The following is a 21349-nucleotide window of genomic DNA, read 5'->3' as shown; positions in this document are numbered from 1 at the left end:
GTTCCCCACTTCTATGCTCCAGCTCCTTTTATGCCATTTATGCCGGCGCCGGCTCCGCCTTGGCATTTCTCGGCACCTCCGAGGTCGTCGACGCCGATTCCATCGTCGCCGGCTCCGACTCGACCTCGTGAGCAGCGACCTGGGCTTCTGGATCCGATCTTGACGCCGGCACCGGCTCCGTCGGAGTCGGTCACGGATCCGACGTCGCGACTCTTGAAGGAGAGATCGAGGCGAGAAGCTCAGCGCCTTATAGAGGAGCAAAGATTTAGAGAGGCTGAGGCTGAGGTGGAAGAAGGTGAGCTTCAGGAGGACTATTTTGATGATTTGAGGGATGCTAGTGGTTTACAGCTTTCCCCTGAATGGGAGCTGTCCTCTGTATCTGATGCCCCTTCAAAGGACGTTGCACCATACCATGTGGTAATCAAAAAAGTTGCCGATCTTTTAAATTTGACTTTGCCTACAGCTGAATACAAGTCTAATATTTTGACTGAGGTCCTCCATTCCCCATCTTCAGTTGTGGAACCATTGCTTCCTTTTAATGAGGCTTTGACTGAGCCTATATTGGAGGTTTGGAACAGGCCTCTTACAGATCCTGCAGTGGCTAAGGGTGTTGCAAGGAGGTATAGGGTAGGACCTGGTGATCCTGAGTTTCTATCCTCGCATCCTTTGCCTGAAAGTCTGGTTATACAGGCAGCCTGTTCGAAGAAGACTGTTGGTGCTTTCCCTCAAGTGCCTGGGGATAAGGAGTCCAAGAAACAGGATCAGACTGAGAAGAAGATTTTCTCTTCGGCAAGTATGGCTCTAAAATCGACCAATGCCACATGTCTCTTGGGGAGATATATACATGCCCTGATGGACTCTGTACGGCAGTTGGCTCCTAAAATTCATGAGGACAGCAGGAAGGATTTTAATGAGGTGTTGGCCGATACACAGGCGGCTGCACGTCAAGTGATTCAAAGTGGTCTTGACACTGCTGATTCAGTTGCTCGCATTATGGGAACTTCTGTTGCCTCTAGAAGGGCTGCCTGGCTGAAGTCATCTGACTTTTCTGCGGACGTTCAGGCAGCCTTGTTGGATTTGCCATTTGATGGTGCTGGACTATTTGGCAAGAAATCTGATGCAGCTTTGGAAAGATTTAAGGACAGTAAGGCTACTGCCAGATCTTTGGGGCTGCAGTCCGGAGGCTCTGCGACTAAGAGATATAGAGGTTTTGGACGTTCGTCCTTTCGCCCCTACCGTCAAACTCAACAGCAGCAGCAACAGCAAAATCCACTATATAAATCCTACAGGGGCAAACAAAGAGCTTGTCCTCGAGGACGTCAAGCCTCCTCCTCCTCTTCCCAACCCCCTTCACCATCAGCAAAGCAGCCCTAGATCCGCCATTCCGGATCATGCGGGTCCTGTAGGGGGTCGGCTTACCCATTTTCTACGGGATTGGGAATCGGTTACATCAGATCTTTGGGTTCTCAATCTTGTAGAGAATGTGTATGCTCTTCCCTTTCAGGAATTTCCTCCAGATTACCCTCCTTGCCAAGGATTTTGCTCAGAGGACCACCTACTTCTCCTGCAGGAGGAAGTCCTGTCACTGTTACAAAAGGGTGCGATAGAGGTGGTTCCGGAGCAGGAAAGGGGTCAGGGATGCTACTCCCGGTATTTCCTGATTCCCAAGAAGGGTGGCAGACTTCGTCCAATCTTGAATCTTAGGATCTTGAACCTTTACCTGAAACAGGAGAAGTTCAAGATGCTCACCCTTGCTCTGGTTCTTCAGGCGCTGCTGGAAGAGGACTGAATGGTGTCGATCGATTTGCAGGATGCTTATTTCCATATTCCTATCCTGAAGTCGCACAGAAAGTATCTCCGTTTCACAGTGGGATTGCAAAATTACCAGTTTGCGGTCCTTCCGTTTGGTCTTACTACTGCACCTCGAGTTTTCACCAAGTTGATGGCTGTGGTGGCAGCACATCTCAGAAGGTTGGGGATACCTGTATTCCTGTATCTGGATGATTGGTTGATCAAAGCAGAATCTCCAGAGAAAGTGCTCCATCATCTGCAAGTCACAACTCAGTTGTTGTACAGGTTGGGTTTTTCAATAAATGTACCCGAATCTCACCTGGTGCCCTCCCAGCGCAACCTGTTCATAGGTGCGGTACTGGACACAACTGTATGTCGAGCATTCCCTCCACCTCAAAGGATTCTCGACATACAAGGAATGATTCCTTTATTTCACAATGGAGCGGTCGTTCCAGTCCTGAAGGTCCTTCGCCTGCTCGGTCTGATGGCTTCCTGCATTCTGTTGGTCAACCATGCACGCTGGCACATGAGGGCACTCCAGTGGTGTCTCCGTAGGCAGTGGTATCAACACAACGGAGATCTCAGGGAGTCTGTGAGGATCTCCAGAGAAGCTGCAGCGGATGTATCTTGGTGGAGCGTGGAAGGCAATCTGTCTCAAGGAAAGCCTTTCCATCTACCTCCATCGGTTGCCGCGGTGATAACAGATGCACCCACTCTAGGGTGGGGTGCTCATCTGGGGGATCTGGAGATCAAGGGTCTTTGGTCTCCAGAGGAAAGGTTGCTTCACATCAACCTTCTAGAGTTGCGGGCGATACGTCTAGCACTCAAGGCCTTTCTCCCTTCCCTTCGCGGGTGGTCGGTTCAAGTCCTGACGGACAACACCACCGTGATGTGGTATGTCAACAAACAGGGAGGAGTGGGGTCGCAGTGTCTCTGCAGAGAGGCTCTGAGTCTCTGGTCCTGGGTTCAGGACCATCAGATTTGTCTGTTGGCAAATCATCTGGCCGGAGTTCTGAACCTACGTGCAGACAGTCTCAGTCGGCAGTTCTCAGCCGACCACGAGTGGAGGCTTCATCCAGAGGTAGTTTGTCACGTCTTTCGGACGTGGGGAACTCCTCAGGTGGACCTGTTCGCCACTCACGAGAATGCTCACTGCCCGTCATTCTGCAGTCTCCAGTATCCGATGCACGGAGCTTTGGGGACGTGTTTCAGTTGAGTTGGGGCTCACAACTCCTTTACGCGTTTCCTCCCATACCCTTGATTCCTCGGGTTCTGAGAAAGATTCGCCAAGACCGGGCCCAAGTTATATTGATTGCCCCAGATTGGCCAAGAAGGGTGTGGTACACAGATCTTGTCCACCTCTCCTCGTGCCAGCCGCTCCGTCTCCCTCTCAGGGCAGATCTCCTCTCCCAGATGGAGGGGCAGGTTGTACACCCCCACCTCCAGACCTTACGCCTTCATGCCTGGAGATTGAACGGGGCAACCTGAATTCCTTTTCTCTCCCACATGATGTGGTGGATGTCATTCTATCGGCCAGACGTGACTCCACCAAGTCTATCTATTCTTATAGGTGGTCTCGGTTTGTTTCCTGGTGTGGGGAGAAATCCATCAATCCTTTGAGGACTCGTTTATCAGATATACTTCAATTTTCTCTTTCTTTAGCGCAGCAAGGGTTTGCTGTTGCTACAGTCAAAGGGTATCTTTCGGCTTTGTCGGCATTTCTCTGCCTGCCGGATCAGCCGTCCTTATTTAAGTCTCCTGTTGTTTTAAGATTTCTAAAGGGCCTTACGAATAAATTTCCTCCTTTCGAACCTTTGCACAAGTGTCCCTTGATACTTTTGTCTTTTAAGACGGTCTTCCTGGTTGCTATTACCTCGACAAGGAGGGTAAGTGAGCTTCAAGCTCTTAGTTCGAAGCCCCCATGCTGAACGAATGGTTCTTAGGACCAGGGCTGCTTTTCTGCCTAAGGTGGTAACTCTCTTCCATCTAGGACAGTCTATTACCCTTCCTACTTTCTATCCTCTCCCTCACTGTTCCAAGGAGGAGGAACGGCTTCACCATCTGGACCCTAAGAGGGCGGTGAGCTTTTATCTTGATAAGACAAAGGACTATCGAGTGGAAGACCAGTTGTTTGTTGGATTTGCTGGCTGTAGAAAAGGAAGAGCTGTGCACAAGCACACACTTTCGAGATGGATTATTCTATGCATCAAGATCTGCTACGCCCTGGCTGGTAGAGAACCTCCAGAGGGTATAAGAGCTCACTCTACTAGAGCAAAGTCATCAACATCTGCGTTGTCTAGGGGTGTTCCTGTAGAGGACATTTGTAGAGAGGCAACTTGGGCCTCCCTCCACACTTTCACAAAGCATTACTGCTTGGATACCGAAGTGAGGAAGGACGGCCACTTTGCGCGTTCTGTCCTTCAGGACTTTCTGGTATAGAGGACTGGACACCCTCCTCAGGAAGTGGGGACTGCTGTGGGAATCTATTCACAAGGTGAGGAATCCACTGGCAGATGTATCCATCAGAAGAATAAGTTACTTACCTTCGGTAACGCTTTTTCTGGTGGATACAGTATCTGCCTGTGGATTCCTCACATGCCCACCCGCCTCCCCGTTGTCCACTCTTATATACCTGAATTTCTGGTAATGTTTTTTTTTTGTATACATGTTATCCTCAAAGGAAGTGTGTTCTTGTACATGATTTACTATGTTATATTCACACTATGTGTGTTAACTTGACTAGTTTGTACTGTGTATACTGTGTATATATCTATTGTTGTTGGTCCGTCCGTGTGCCTCGAAGGCACGGAAAAAAGGGCGGAACTGATGTCATCACGCCGGCGTAGGCCTATTATGGAGTCGGTGACGTCAGCGGAGCCGCGCGCGATGTCGTGCGTTCCTGTGACGTCGTCCACGCCGGCGAGCTACAAAGAATTTTCCGAACGTTGCTGACGCATGGGGATATTCACAAGGTGAGGAATCCACAGGCAGATACTGTATCCACCAGAAAAAGCATTACCGAAGGTAAGTAACTTGTTCATCTAAAACAGTAGACTAAGACAGTTAAATGGTTTCTTATTGGAGGGTACCACCTCATTGGTATCAACAGAATCATTTGTGTTACTGAAGAAAAGACCAATGCCAAGTCGCAAAATGCTTATCATAAGCACTGCTTAGTGTGGTGTCTGGGACTCCATAGCCGGGCATTCCATATGTGACATGGTGTCAATGGTGATATGGTATATCAGGTCCCATGTATGAAGAAAATGTCAATCCAGCCATAGTAAAAGAGTATCTGATTTCACAGGGGACTGAATTACACCTCACACTAGAGAATTTCATCTTTCAAACCTTTGCTGTTGGTGGAGAGGCATAAAATCCACCCTTGCTCCATTCTGAAAAGGTTTAAAGGGCTCCATGAATTAATAGCTTCCAAAAACATCTGCCGGAGGTCATCTGGAGAGTGGTTGGAGTTGTAAAAGTGATGGCACATTTTTGTAGTGCTGTGTCTGCAGCATATGTTGTTCCAGTGCTCCATTATTCTTGGTTCGATAGCGCTCGTGGTCATTCCCGTGTAATGAAGGCCACAAAGGCAGGTGATCAGGTAAACACAGTTTTTTGTACTGCAGTTACTGTGACTTTTCTGTTTCCAGGCGAATTGGGGACCCAACCTAACCTCTTAGGAATGTTTAGTCAGTGGGCATACCCCTTAGGACCCACAGGGATAGTGCCCTGTGACAGGTGGTAAGGCCCACAAGGTGTTCTGCATGTGGGACTGTTGAATATGAGGTCTGGTGTTTACCAGGAGGTCCTTCAGTTTCTGGGTACACTTAAAAGCGAATTATGGCTCTGGAATCTCAAGGGGCCCAGTGCGTCATCACTCCTTCCCACGGTCGCATACACCCCACCCAAGGACAATCACTACAATTACCTGCACCTTAAAAGACGGGTCTTCTCCCCTGCTCAGTCTCAATCCAGATGAACTGAGGATGGTAGGTCTCCTGCGCTCTCTGCACAGAAACCACATGAGTATGGTTGCATCTCTTGAAAACTCTCTGTTTTTCTTTTTTTTCTCACCCCAAGGCAATTTGGGTCCCCTTGACTTGCTGTTTCTTTATGTTGACTATCATTGTTCTTTCCATAGTTAGCAGCTGAGTGCTACACTCTGCTTTTGACCTATGGGTCACTGATCCAAAGGGTAAGACCCTTCACTCACTCCTGAGGACAACTTGTGATACACTGTGTAACATCAACACAGATTGGTTTTATATTGTCTGTTACCTGTATGTCCACTTGCCTGTTCTGTTATATTGCATGTACTAGTGTGTTTTTTACTTCCTTCACATTGTGGCGACTGATCAGCCATAACAATAGCATGCACATACAGTGTCCCGGAAAAGCGATCCTGGAGACAAATTGGCCCATAAATGCAAAACATTTGTTTACTGAGTGTTTTCTTCATTTTCTCATTTTTTTTCTAAGTTGGACGATCAATTTTAAACTTTTTGAACAAAGGTATTTTCTTTTAGAGGATTACCTACACTTTATATCACATCTTAGATGTGGGGCAGGGTTAGCTCTCCCTTTTTTAGGTCCTGAAGAAGTGGTACAGATACTTTTTGGGCCAACAGGCAAGAAACACGTTGACCTGACCACATTCACCGATTTAGGCTACTTGGATACATTACCTCCCTGTAGTCGCCCGTACCAAATTATGTTTTTTTTAAACCTGCCAAGGAAACCATCACTTTAAAGTCCTGTTGAATACCTCTTTTTAGTCTCTCTTCATTTCACTATACACATTCACTCAACCTAACACATTCAAAACACCCTCACACTGGCACTTTCATCAGATGGCAAAAATAAAAAGATCTCTGCTAAAGCGACCCTTCGTGGGGCCCATAGGGCATTGCATTGCCAGCCCTATGAAGAACACCCTTGATGATGAGACATTACATGCTCATGGATTTGTGAAGGCACCAAGAAAAAATCCTTAGGATTCCCCTTTCTTTGTCTGCCTTTCTTTCTACTTTGCTTTCTGAAACGAGCAGAATTGCCACTGGTTTCTGCATTAGCACTTTCAGAGCCTAGGTACTGGACCTTCATTGGCTCACATTACCCCTCACTTCCTTGTTTTGAGTCATATTCAGGGCCATATACAAATCTCTACAATGTCCAGAAATTATAACTATACTATACATAAGATAACAAACATTTCACTCAACTTATTAAGTGCTATTTGAAAGTGGGAGACAAATATGTGTGTAGAGTGAATCAAAGATGAATACTCCAATATAAGTAAGACTTTCATAGAGTGAGCAGGAGATGCTGTTTATTCTTAACTCAGACTGTCTTTAATTCACTCCCATATTAGGGTTTTATTTTCCAGTGCCTTGGTAAGTGCATGGCCAGCTGTGATGATACTGCACTGATCTTACCCTTCCTTCGAAGCATGTTCGAATCTACTAGGTTCATCGCTACGCCTTACCATGCAGTAAGTATCAAGTGCATTTCTTACAATTATCATAGATTTATTTCCCTAGGGTATTTCACCCTGTATGACCACAACAAAAACAAGTTGAGAAGGTAGTCATATGGGGCTGTTGAGCATCTGAATGTACATTGTGTAGGTTTGTAACTTCATTCATAGAGCTTGATGGTAAATTATTGATGACCGGTGAAACATTTCTCACTCAGTACTTCCTCTCACCCAAAAGTGTGATTATATTAGAGTGAAACCCCTCTACAGAGTAGATGAGGACTAGGGGCTAGATGTAGGTAATTCTATTTTACCACTTCTTAAATAGCCAATTTTACCGATTCGGTATTTAAGAAGTGGTAAAATAGAGGGGGGGGTGTAGGTATTTCTGAATCGGTAAATACCGAATCGTTAAGATTCGGTATTTACCGATTCTGTAAATACCGATTCGGTAATGCCCATTGATTCCTATAGGCATTGAAGCCCATAGGAATCAATGGGCATTACCGAATCGGTATTTACCGATTCGGTAAATACCGATTTCAGCAAGGGTGCAGGGGGTGTCACTTTGACACCCTCTAGCACCCCAAATACAGGCATGTGTGCCATGTGGCACACAGACATGCCCTAAGGGCATGTCTGTCTGTCACATGGCATAGGTGTGCATGCACACATGTGCATGCACACCTGGATTCGGTATTTTACCACCCAATTGATTTGGGTGGTAAAATACCGAATCTGTAAGGCCTTTGGGACTCAGAAGAGTCCCACCTACATTTGGATTTACCGAATCGGTAAAATTACCGATTCGGTATTTTACAGAATCGGTAAAATAAATGCCCCTACATGCCAATTCTTAAATACCGGTCGGTAACGGCCGAAATCGGCAGTTACCGACCGGTATTTAGGCTCCTACATCTGGTCCTAGGTTAGCAGACACTAAGGGCCTCATTATGATGGAGGATTTTCCGCCTCCTCCGGGCCGGCAGAAGCCACCTCCGGCCCGGAGGAGGCGGAAAATCCTCTGCGGACTCACCAAAGACCCACCGCCGCATTACGATGGCTGGTGGGTCTTGGTTTCTGTCCGCCGCTTTTCCGCCGCGGTCGGATTACAACCGCGGCGGAAAAGCTCTCATTTGGCTGGCAGTGTCTATCAGACACCGCCAGCCGAATTAGGATGCCTTTCTAAACATGCTTTTCCGCGGCGGTTTTTCCGCCGTGGAAAAGCATGTGTACTTTTGATTTTGGGGGCCCGTTGCGGGCCCCCAGGGTGTTGGCGGGTGGGGGGTGCACATGGGGGGTACCTATGGTACCCCCCAGCATTTACATGCACAAAGCGGCAGGCACCGCACGGTGCCTGCCGCTTTGTGCATGTAAATGTTAAACATGCACTTTTAACATTGCGGCGGGTGCTGCTTGAAGCAGCACCCTCCGCAATGTTAAATATCCAGGATGTGACCGCCAGGGTGGCGGTCACATCCTAATCGCACATGAGGGAACGCCGCAGCCCATGCGGACGTTCTCTCATCCTCTGGGGTCGCGGACGGACGCAAGTCCGTCCGCGATCCTAATGAGGCCCTAAGTGTAGAACTCCTTTTTTAGGTGACTAATAATGCATTTCATCAGGGATAGTTAGGAGCCTCTTTAGGTGATCTCTCTTGATAGAAGCCAGTGTTTGAACAAGATAAATCAAGTTTAATCAATGTAGCAGATAAAGCGGTGAAAGACATAAAGCTATGTGAAGGCTTTGAAATGACTCTCTCAGAAAGGCCTTCAAAATAGACAACTGTAGACATGAGGAAGAAAGGATAAGCACCCCTTCTAAAGAAATCGCACTCCTTTGTTGTAAAGAAGGCTTGTGTATTGAACTGTCCTTGCAGTTCCTTTATGTGAAAAACCAGAGAGAACAAAGTGACAGAAAACAAATAGTGACGAAACTCTCATCTTATTGTCCAAAGATGCTTTTTAAGTAGCATGGTAAAGACCCTCCAGCATAGCTGTATAAAGGTATCCTTAAATCATGCTTTCAGGCCACTGAATATATTTGTATAGTTGACAATCATTCACCAATACCAGCTGTAAACACTGAATGTGAAATCAAGACCCAGCTTTATCCTTTCTTTCTAATATGAAATCTCTTGTACTAAATGTCTGTGTCTGGTTAATGTCTATTGTCTCCCTGAGGCTGTGAGTTGTCTTTCCCTATTTGCAGGGCATAGTAATTGGTTTCCAAACATGTGCCAAGGTTCATCCTTTCGCATGCCGGCAGGTACTTGAAGCGTACAAGGGTTGTCTTTCTGATATTGAGCTGGTAAGAACCTTGCATCTCTTTCGGTCTCATATTTCAAACTTTCCTCAGCAGCGGCGGTTCACATTTATTAAATGTATTTTACAATGAGATAAAAGTTTACGAGAAAGAAAAGCTAAAATATGTCTAAAGACGTAAGCAGTCTACAATTCCGAAAACAAAACTGTATCAAATAAATGGCCAGTGCAGCTTCCATTCCTCATGTGTATATAACATTTGTTGAAGAAATTTAGAAATTTGTTTAGAAAATTTATTTTGAAGGGGCTTATGATACCAAATGCAACAATCTCTTAAATTTACCATAAAATCAAGTCATTCAACCTTTACTTTCTCCTTTGATTTACTCATGACTTCAGAAGTAATAGAGCACCAACGGAAATGCCACCCTCCAAGACAACTTACATTTAGGAATGTGGGTGTTCAATACAAGACCGGGTCTAAGACCAGGCCCTGGTCTCAAGGAGGGAGTGGTACTCGATATCAAACAACAGGCCTGGGTAATGGCTGGGCTCTGTATCTACAGAATACAGTTACATTGAGGAAAGGTATGCGGCTGAGTCCATATTCTATAGCACACAGCTTACTGTGTTCTAAACTCCTAGTGAAATGGTGACTGGCCCGGGCCAGGAGGCAACCGGCACCAGCACTGATGTGTTGTGTTACAGGACTACCTCTCCTGTCTGAGGATGGGCCTTCATGAGGCCAACGTGAACAACCCACCCTGACACATGGGTAAGGCAGTGTGATTGCGTTGTAGGGGCAGAGAACCACACACATCCCCTATGCCTAGGACAAGGCCAGGGAGGATCATTGTATTTGGGGGCTGGGTGACACTGAGGCCACGGTTGATTTAAGCAGCCGGGTAAGGCAATATTCACTGGATCATTGGTTTTGCAGGGCATTTTCTTCGTGGCCTTCCTGCCGCCTTTGAGGTTGTGTGTGTGTGTGTGTGTGAATAAGAGTTAGGGTAAGGGTAATGGTACACATTAAAGTTAGGTGTAGAGTTAATGTAAGCATAAAGGATAGAGATTGACTTCAGGTTGCGTATATTGTGCCAGTTACGGAACAGTTCTTGTTTAATGTTAGTCTTAGGGATAACTTTATGGCTAGAGATGAAGTATGGGCATGATACAGGGTTAGGGTAAAGAATATTCTTAAGCATACTTTGCTGGAATGAACTAGGTTGAGGTCTATGAAAAGTGGTGGGTATATTATCCTCCTAGTGTTAGGGGGTTTGGGTTTCGGTTAGAGTACATAATAGTAATGGGCAAGTGATAGTGATAGCATTATGGTTAGGCATAGGATTTTGGATTTGTGTACCTTATAACAAGAATAAAATCCTATAAAATCATTTTCAGATACTTATACAGCATTAACATTTGAAATATCAGTTTCTCACTTTTCTTTTTGTATTTTGTTTCTCAATATTTAATTTCTAAATTTTAACCTAAATACCACTGGCAGGGGACAAGTGTCTTTTGAGCAGACAGGTGCATGAGGTAGTGCTGCCCAAAAGTTATTTGACACCATAATTCAACTTTGAGTGAATAATTTATGTTGCCTCCGCCCCCACAATTATCTAGCACAGAAAAAGAATTGTGTTTAAACTTTATCATAACCAACAGCCATTACACATCCCTCACTTATTTCACAGTACATTGCGTACCAGGGCAAGTGGAAGCTGCACTCCAATAAATGCGCCAATAGCTATGACAAAAAATGTGTTTGTTAAGGCATGAAACCTATGAGTTGCACCCTTTACATGAAATAAAAATTTGATATTTGATATTTGTGGGTATTTATAAAGCGCGGACATTCGCTCCGGAGGGAGCATCTTGGCGCTAAGCTTGCGTGCAGTAAATGAATGGAAGATGATACGCGGTGAAAAAAAACTGGGAACTAGATGGCTGCCAATACAGAGGTGTCAGGTTGTTGGTACACCCATGTCTTGAGAAGTTTTCTAAAAAGGCTCTCCTTTTCAATTAGTCTAAGGTTGACTGGTAAGTTGTTTCATGCCCTAGCTGCCAGAACAGTAAAAGTTTTCCCACCCTTGGTTTTGTACTTAAATCTAGGAATCGTGATGAGATTAGTCCCATAGGATCTCAAACATCGAGAGGGATTGTAGCGCATGAGGCGATTAGTGAGGTAGAGGGGACCAGTGTTTCTCAGGGATTTGAAGACAGTGAGAAGAAGTTTAAAAAGAATTATTTTATGTAGTGGTAACCAGTGCAGAGATTTTAGTGCTGCTGAAGCTGTATAAGTTTATAAATGATATTAAGTGTGATGGATCGATATCTGAAATTTAGGTTTTCGTTTGAAGTTTAGCAGTGCCCAGAAGCTGCATGAAGTCGTCACTAAATGGATGAAATTACTTTTTCCGACAGGTTAAAGATCTGCTTTCTGGCAAAGCTCTTAACTTACAAAAGTGGTTACTTCATAGGTCTTTGCTCTAGACAGAGCGTGTGCGCTGCTCTAACCAGCCTGCCCATAGGCTTCCCTTTAGCTGCCTCAATCGTCACTCCATTCGTCTGTGGCATGAATACATCATGCCTCTTCCTATATTGAACCCCCCTGAAAGCACCATCCAATTACTTATGTGTTAACACAGTGGCCATTTTAGAAACTCATTTTGGGAATATTTTTTCCATTGGTTAGAACTACTGTGCACGGTGGTTACAGGTGCACTCTCTCTTTGATCTTGGAAATGCTTGTTTTTTTATTGTTATCTTGTGCTTTTATCTCAACATATTATTGGCTCAGGTTTGTTTTCCGTTTGTGGCATTTCCGGTGTTCAGCAGGTGCCCCTTTATGGCCGCTGCTTCATTGGTCTAAGGGGTATCGCAAAGATATTTGAATTTCAACAGCACAATGCCTGTCGTGTAAAAAGCTGTTTTTCTGTAGTGAGAGCATAATTCTAACAATGCCCAATGCTTTGTTGGCTAAAACACCGCTTCTAAGCTGTGAAAATCAAATAGGAACGCTCAGTCAGATCACATTGGAAGCAAGCCTGCCTATAGGACCTGGCAGTAAGATCATAGATGGGACCAAGCAAGATGTGAAAACATGGGGTACACGCTGCATAGGGCTGCAGTCTTCTCTGCAGGTTTTGTTCTCACCCAGCAGAAACATTCAGTTTACTCGTATACTTTCTTTCTGCTCTCCTCCTTCTGACTCTGCGCATATGTTCATGTTTAACCCCTTCGACGCTCATGACGAGCTCAGCTCGTCATGAGGTACACCTCTCGTACACTCATGACGAGCTGAGCTCGTCATGAACCGCAGGTTTTTGCGAACTGCAGCGCAGCGCGGAAATCTGCACCGCACGCATGCGGTTAACAGCCTGAACACTGTAATAATAATAATGTATGTTTTGAATTATAGCTCATGTAACTGCATTTTTGTAGTTTCATAGCATTGCCGCACGTCTTGCAGATAATGTTTTTAACAACCCAGGCACAAATAGATATCGCATAGGCCGAGGGCTTTAAGTGGGCTGGGTCTTGCTGGTGCACCAGCAGTTCTAAAAAGCAAGTGCTGGGACGGGTCCTTAACGGGGTCTCCATTTTTGCCCGCACCCTCCAGGCAGAAACCTCCGTTTTGTCTAATTACTCTTTTTTGCTGGAATGTCTGCTCTGATCCCGCTGCTTAAGGGAAGTTCCTTGCTACAGGGAAGCATGGGTCTTTTACCATTGCAACATACTCTGCAGAACAGCAATATAATGCAGAGTACATTATTACAGTGTTCACTACAAATGACATTAACTGTCATTGTCCTCTACTAGGGAAGGTTTCTGCCCTTCATGTGCTTGTATACTTCTGCTCTTAAGGCAACGATTATGCTTGCATGCTGTTGTTGCACAAAAGGACATATGACTAGCCAGGCCACACCAAGGTCACGTTATGCTTTTTTCTTTCTTTTTTTTCTGGCAGTTTATATAGTGTAAACTTGGCCCTAGGGCACTAAAGGGCTTTACATGTAAACCATATATTTTTACATGCAACTGTTCTGCAGGAAGAAATGCTTTGAGTGTGCAATCAAGGTATTGAAGCATATATTTTGTTAAACTTCAAGGTTGTTAAAAATAAGTTGTGCAGGAAAAAAGTTTTGAGAGAAAGGCAAGGGCTTTACTTGGATATCCTGCGTTAAACTTAGGAAAAATAGAAGATGGCCTATTTAAACTAACCTTTTCAAATCCTCCCTTTGATAACCAGCCCCCATTGAGAGAGAGAGACTTAAAAGGAAACAAATTATTTGAAAAGGGCATGGAAATGTTCACCCTCAGATATAGCCAATGGAAATACACACCATTGACAAAGCTGACAACCTGGGCTTGTTGTATCAGCCATGTAACTTGCTGTATTATATATCTGGGTGCAATGACAGCAGCTCCAAAATACTAGTGGGGAGGCACACTATACAGAAGCACATATTTTTAGCTTACATGTTTTAAGCCACATCCGTAATCTTCTTGCCAAGCCCCTTTGAGGGACCCACCAGTTTTTTCATACCACTTGAAGCCCTGCATAGGCCTTTCGTCGTAGGCCAGGGTTTATTCAATGAAGCATGCTACAAACAGTAACATGCTACATTTAATATTTTTTCTTTCTGAGCATGATGAGCTGCCAACTGTGGTAGACTTCTATGTTTATGGTAATTCAGCATTAGTCGTATCATGTTGGAAATTTGTATAACACGCCCTGACAGCCGGGCTGCCGCAAATTGCTGGAATCTTTGTTTCAATTCTTTTGAGGCTAGTCTTGTTCATTATTCTATGATTCTAACTCCTGAGGCCTTGCACCCCTCACACTGCAGTGGAATTGAAAGTGTGAGCATTTAATTGTCCCTTTCCACCGCCCACCTGGCTCTGCAGGTAGGGCCTTTTCCTGCAAAGTGTGGCCCACACTGAAGTGGCCTCCCACTCCGTGCACTGCCTGGTCAATAAAACATGAACATTGCCTATTTTTCTCAGAAAGTAAATGTAGGTCAAACGGTTAGTATGTGTATGGAAATGAGTGGCAAACTGTAAGGTACTACACAATAAACATTTTGGTAACTGTCAAAGTCATTATCTGATCCAATGAAACCTGTTACATATGTTTCTGTTATTACACAACAGGGGTGGGAGCACACCGCTTCACCTATCAGGCAAGGTTCGCCCCTGGCATTCTGGGTAATGCAGTCTTCTGGTAGTTCGTCATGTTGAAAAGTTTGTCGAGTGTTTCGCCAATGTTGGCGCAGATGGTGCTGATCTCTAGACACCGGTGTTTCAGGTTCATTAACCATCGTCAGTAGAGATTACAGACTAGTTTTAGGGGTTTGCTGAGTAGGTGGCCAAAATCATCTTCAGGTCAGGTACCGCTCACTGGCGCGCAGGTGCTTCATCCACGAGCTCGTCAGCTCCGAGACTCACGGGAGTCCTTTTAAATACACAACAGGGGTGGGAGCACACCGCTTCACCTATCAGGCAAGGTTCGCCCCTGGCATTCTGGGTAATGCAGTCTTCTGGTAGTTCGTCATGTTGAAAAGTTTGTCGAGTGTTTCTGTTATTATATTGATTATACAGTAATTGCATGTACATGTGATTTTTCTAGGATTACCTTTGTGGGCATTCTTCCAAGGGCAGGATGACATATTGAACATTTAGTGACACCCATATTTTCTGCATCTACAAATCTGTCAACTGTCCCCACACCGTGGTCAAAACACACACAGCCATATTGTTTGTCGGGAATGCTGCTACCACCAATTCATAAACTACAATGTCTGCTTGCTCATTCAATCTTGCTCTCTGTCTCACTTTGAGAACACGGAAGAGAACACATATGCGCTTGTACAGGAAAGCATTGCAGCGCTATTTGGTATCTCTCTGATGGTAAACCACGCAGCTGGATAAAGCCATGTTTTTTAGGCCTCAGCTCTAGACGGAGCATATGGGCTGTCTCAAACCGAGACATGCTGCATCTACTGGATGGGCTTTAGCCTGCCCATGGGCTTACCATTTGCTGCCACCATCATCACTCTTCAGTTATATCCACATATTCCAGAGCACACCATGCCACATATTTCCTCTACACAGCTTCACACCATGCCATACAATTCCACAACAAACAATTCCAATCTAACACATCACTCACTCCCTTGCATTATCATCAACCCTGTCATCACTTCCCTACACACCCACTGTCTCCTCTCTCATCTCTCCCTCAGACTCACAGTACCCCCTCTCATCTTACAATACTGCTGATCTCTCCCATCCCTCCCTCACGCTCCCTGTCTTCTCTGCATACTGCCTGCTCACATCCGCTACCTTCCTGTACCTCCTCACGCTCTTCACTGGTCCACCTCTCACCTCCCCCCTATTATTGGTGCCCCTTCCACTTGTACCTCTATCTCTCTCTCTCTTACTCTCTCTCACTGCTCTCTCTCGCTCTCTCATGTACTCTTCCCGCCTCTCTCATACGGTTCACTTGAGTTCTCAAGCACAGTTTCCATACCATGCCTTTTCACACATTTCTGTCCCTCAAACCCACACTCTCCTCTTATTCTTTAAGTGTTTTACTTTCCTGCATACATATGTGCCCCCACTTTATGCATCTATGGCCTCCTCTTCCCTTCTTTCTCACATACACTTTCTGCTCCTCTATCTCAAATTTCTGTCCCTCAAACCCGCACTCTCCTCTTTTTTTTTTTTTTTTTTAATCCTCATTTGCCTGATCCTCCTCTTATTAAGCCTCCAACTGCCAGGCACTTGTTAACTCAGAGTGCGAGCCTCCCACTGCACCTGAAAATGCTGTTGGTTACCCTCGGCAGGAGATGGCCTGAAGAGAGGACGGGGTGTGACTCCAACCTTGGTGTTACGCCAGTTGAACTAGCCTTGGAGCCAAATGGAGGGGGCCTAGTTCTTGGAGTTACTAAGGCATAATCATTGGACCGGGGGAAAAAAAAAACCCCGGTTATTGCTTCCACTGAACCAAATAGTTCCAGAACGCCCGGTTACGTGAGCCACCTGATCTCAACATGTCAGTTTTAGAGGTTGAATACAAAGATGTTAACCAGTTTGCGTGTGTTGGTGGTGTTTTTTCAATCCAAACCTTGCATATCTCTCTTCTTGCAAGTAATATTGCATAAAACAGAAATGTCCTTGCATGGCCCTTAATACTGTTGTCCCATCCAAAAATAATCAGGGAGAGTGTTAGAGAAATCGAGATATTAAGAATCGAATCCAGGGTCGCTTTTACCTCGTCCCAGAACTGCAATAGATTAGGGCAATCTATAAACATGTGAGTATCTGAAGCTGCGATGTAATTGCATTTATTGCATTTTTTCCCTGGAACGAATTTAGACAGTTTTAGAGGGGTAAAATAGGCTTGATGGATCGTAAAGAAGTGGTTACGCCTGAGCCATGCTGGTTTAACACACTTATATAGCAGGGTGCAGGATTTCTGCCAAATTTCGATACTCTGGTCTCCAAGTTCTATGCCCCATAGCTGTTCCGGGAGGATAAAATCTCCATCTATCTCTTCTAACAGGCTCCAGTACCACTGCGAGACTTCTTTACCCCCTCCTGGTCTTCCTACCAATTTCTCTTCAGTGGTGCTGCACTTCCCAAATGTTACCCCTGACCTGTTCATTGCTTTAAACCAACTGTTTAGTTGTAAAAATTTAAACCTGGAAAACTCTGAGCCCAGTTGGTCCGGTAACTCCTCCCAAGGCCTCAATGATTCGCCTGCCAGCAGGTCTCCCCATGTTACTATTCCTCCTTCTCTCAGCGGAATTGCCAGCCTGTCTTCCAGACAAAGTGGCAAACCTGGAGATTCCCAAATGGGTGCAAAGTTAGAATAATATGGCAAACCTAGTTTCCTCCTTATATGTAACCAGGTCTTCGCTTGGGACATAAGAATTTTTAATTTAACTTTTTGGAAGTATTTCTGGTCGCCGTATTTGAACATATAGCCATTAGTTGGTAAACCGGCTCCGGTCAACATCGCGTTAAACATCAGACCTATAGATGTATTAGTTGGGACTTTTAAGAGCATTCTTGAGTGAGACAGTTGGAATGCCCACGCATAATACTGCAAATCAGGCAGAGACAATCCCCCCTTTTCCCTCCTCCTTCTCAGTTTCTTCCATGCCACTCTTGCCGATTTGTAACACCATACAAAAGAATTAAGCTCTCTTTGGCATTTCTCCAAGGCCGCGTTATCGAACGCGAGAGGGATAGTGCTAAAAATAAAAGTGAATTTAGGAAGAATGGACATCTTCACCAGACTTATCCTGCCGAGGGCAGTCAGTGGGAGACTAGACCAAGATTTTAAGAGTTTCTTGCTTTCATTAGAGACTCTCGCGAGATTAACTTGGGCGATTTTGTCGATGTCATGAACTATCCGAATACCCAGATATCTCATCGAGTTGGTTACGGTTAACTGTAAGTCAGGAATGTTCCAAGCCATGATGTCGGTTTTACTTGGGTTGATCTCATAGCCCGAGATACGGCCAAACTCTATGGCTCTCCTTATTACCTCTGGGAATGTTGGCTCTGGATCTGAAGTAAAGATTATGATGTCGTCTGCATAAAGAGCTACCCGCGTTTCCCACTCTCCAAACCTAAAAGATGGAATAAGTACATTTCGTCTTAAGACTTCTGCAAACGGTTCAATGTACAAATTGAAGAGGAGGGGGGAAAGCGGGCAGCCCTGCCTAGTGCCTCTCGAAATCCCCAATGCCACAGACAGTGTACCATTTATTAGGAGCCGGGCTGATGGTGAGTTGTACATAAGTTTGATAGTACGACAGAATCTCTCCCCGAAGTTGAATTTCTTCAACACGTCATTGAGGGAGGTCCAATTTACCCTATCAAAGGCTTTAGCCGCGTCTAAGGTGAGTGTTGCCAGCGGGAGGGAGAAGGCTGAGGCGATGTCTATTGCCCCCACGAGGTCGTACGTTAGATCAGAGAGCTGGCGGCCTTTCATAAATCCCTTCTGATCCTGGTGAATTATTTCCCCCACTACTGAGCCCACTCTAGACGCTAAGATGGAAGTGAAGATCTTATAATCACTGTTCAATAGAGATATTGGGCGATATGACCCACATAAAGTTGGGTCTTTGCCAGATTTGGGAATCAATACTATGGTAGCCTCACTCCATGACCGAGGAGGCTCAAAACCCTCCCTCAAGATGTCGTTGAAGAGGACCGTTAAAGTAGGGACAATTTCGTCAACCAAGACACGATATAATTCCCCGGGAAGTCCATCCGGACTTGCAGCTTTACCATGTTTGAGTGACAGAATGACCCTCCTTACTTCTATTTCAGAGACATCCATCTCAATCCCATCACGTTGTATGGGTGACAGGGATGGTAAAGGAATCTGGTTTAACCATATATCTCTTAACAGTTGGTTATCAGGGATATCTTCCCTGTATATTTCCTCAAAGAATTCCTTAAAGGCGATGCTAATTTCTTGATTTGATGTTCTAAGATCATTTTCGCCTACAACCTTTATCCCTCTTATATGACTTTTGGCCTGATCTGCTTTAACCCTCCATGCCAAAATCTTGCCCGCTGTTTCCCCGAATTCAAAATTTGAAATTTTGCTAGCCTCCCACCTCTTAGTCACTCTCTCTTGTAGTATATTATCCAACTGATTTCTCAGATCAGAGAGATTATTCTGATCTTGTATTGACCCAGGTGATGCCACCAGTCTCTGCTCGGTTTTCTCTAATTCCATTTTGAGAGTTTGAATTTTCGATAGATAGACTTTCCTCAAATAGGAGGCTCTATTTGTGATACAACCTCTCAGGTAGGCTTTTAAAGCTTCCCAGACTGTAACAAGAGAGGCTGAACATAAGTTTGTTTCAAGGAATGAGCTTGTTTCTGTCTTTAAATATGTCACTTCCTCCGATTCCAATAAAATGGTGCGGTCGAATGACCAAGAGGGATGTTTAACTTGAGCTGGAAGTTTTAAAGTAAATACAAGTGCCGAATGATCAGATAAGTGGGAGGGCAGATACTTAATGCTGGATATAGAGTTTTGAAGGCTGTAACTGAACAAGGCAAAGTCGATTCTTGAGGTGTGTTTATATTTTAGGTTCCTAAAAGATACCCCTTGTTTAGAACCCGCCCTTTCTCTCCATAGATCGGCCAGCCCTATTTGCTCCATAATCCCTTTGAGAGACTGCCTGGCTTTTGATGGAGGATGACTTTTATGCCTACCATGAGAGGTGGATTTATCTAGTTTAGGGTTCAATATAACATTGAAGTCCCCTGACCATATTATAGGTTCCGAGGTAGTAATTAAGTTGTTCCTAACTGTTTCTAAAAAGGATGGGTCGTCTATGTTGGGACCATAGTAACCGACTAGATTACACACCCACCCATCAATAGACAACTTAACTAAAAGCCATCTTCCACTGTTGTCCTCGTTGAAGTTAAGGATCTGCACCTTTGCAGCTTTTTTACAAATTAAGAGGATTCCTCTTATATTGGCATTATGATCAGTACTGATGAAATTGTCAATCCACTTCTGTTTTTTCAGTATCTCGATGGCCTCACTTTTTAGAAGATGTGATTCTTGGATGACAATGATCTGCGCTGGGGAATCTCGTAGATATTGTAAAATACGTTCTCTTCTCCCTCGCACGCGCAGACCATTGACATTCCAAGATAAAAATTGGATTGAGGTCATTTGTCACAACCCTCCCTAGCGTTTAACTCTCTATTATCGGCGTTAAAGTTATTGCCTTTTTGAGCTTTGTTTATCTTGCCTGTGGCAGTTGATTTATTTATTAAAGAGCCTAGTCTTCGAGGACCTGACTTCTGAGGATTATTTTGAATTTGTATTCCCCCCTCTCCACCAACTTCCAGATCCCCCCCCCCCTGGAGAACCCTCCCATACCTACTCCGACCAGATGTTAGGCCGGCTTTGCGCCGACTGCGCCTTCTCCCCCCTCACCACGAAGTGCTCATCCTACTAAAACCAAAGAAGAATATACCTGTCTATTTTCCTGTACAGGGCCTTATATCTAGTGCTTCATTTTTTTTCTCTTTTTATTATGTTTATTCATGTGTTTTGTTTTTTTCTTTCCTTTTCTTTCCCTTTTCCCCTTTATGTGTTTATTTATTTGTTTATTTATTTACTTATTTGCTTTTTACTTTTTTATTTTTAATGTGGTAGAAAAGTGCCCATATCTGTGTATTCTTCCTTCCTTCCTTCCTAAAAACTTCCTGTAGCCCTTATAAACCCTTATAAGCCCTTCTAAGCCTAAGTGTTGCCCTTTTATGATTCAACTGGTACTAGTGCAACGCATTAGAGAAAAGGGGCTTACTGGTTTTGGTCACAGTTTACCCTGAGAGTGGTTACGGATAGTTTCCAAGAGTTCATCCGCCTCGTAGGAGGATCTAACATTATGCATCTTGTTGTTATACATGACACGTAAGAACGCCGGGAACCTCATTTGAACTGTTGCGCCAGCCGCTCTGAATTTATCCATCTTTTGGCCCAGCTCCCACTGCCTGTCAAGCGTGGTCTTGGACAGATCAGAGCGGACTTCGAAAGGGAAGTCAGGACCTTTTACAGTTTTAAGATTGAGTGCCACATTCAGAATTTTCTCCTTCAAGGCGTAAGTCAGAAAATTTATAAGAACTTTCCTGGGTTTAGTTCTGCCAGAGTTTAATCGGAAAGGGTCTCTATGGATTCTCTGTATATCTTTGTCCAACTCCTCTACTGTCTCCTCAAGGTTTAGAGATTCCTTCAGGAGGTTAACTATAAAACCT

General features: G+C 44.7%; 1 protein-coding gene across 1 annotated transcript in view; it reads left to right on the top strand.

The window, feature by feature from the left end:
* The window catches only part of LOC144790667 (maestro heat-like repeat-containing protein family member 2A), a 69402-nt gene that overhangs the window by 30447 nt on the left and 17606 nt on the right, over positions 1-21349 (top strand). The window contains exons 13-14 of the mRNA XM_078665394.1: positions 7166-7285; positions 9483-9581. Coding sequence (XP_078521520.1) covers positions 7166-7285; positions 9483-9581 — 219 coding nt within the window. The remainder of the gene's footprint in view (positions 1-7165; positions 7286-9482; positions 9582-21349) is intronic.

The sequence above is a fragment of the Lissotriton helveticus genome, chromosome 11 (assembly GCF_964261635.1).
Source record: "Lissotriton helveticus chromosome 11, aLisHel1.1, whole genome shotgun sequence".
NCBI classification, from domain to species: Eukaryota; Metazoa; Chordata; class Amphibia; order Caudata; family Salamandridae; genus Lissotriton; species Lissotriton helveticus.
This window is presented reverse-complemented; position numbering and strand designations above follow the sequence as displayed.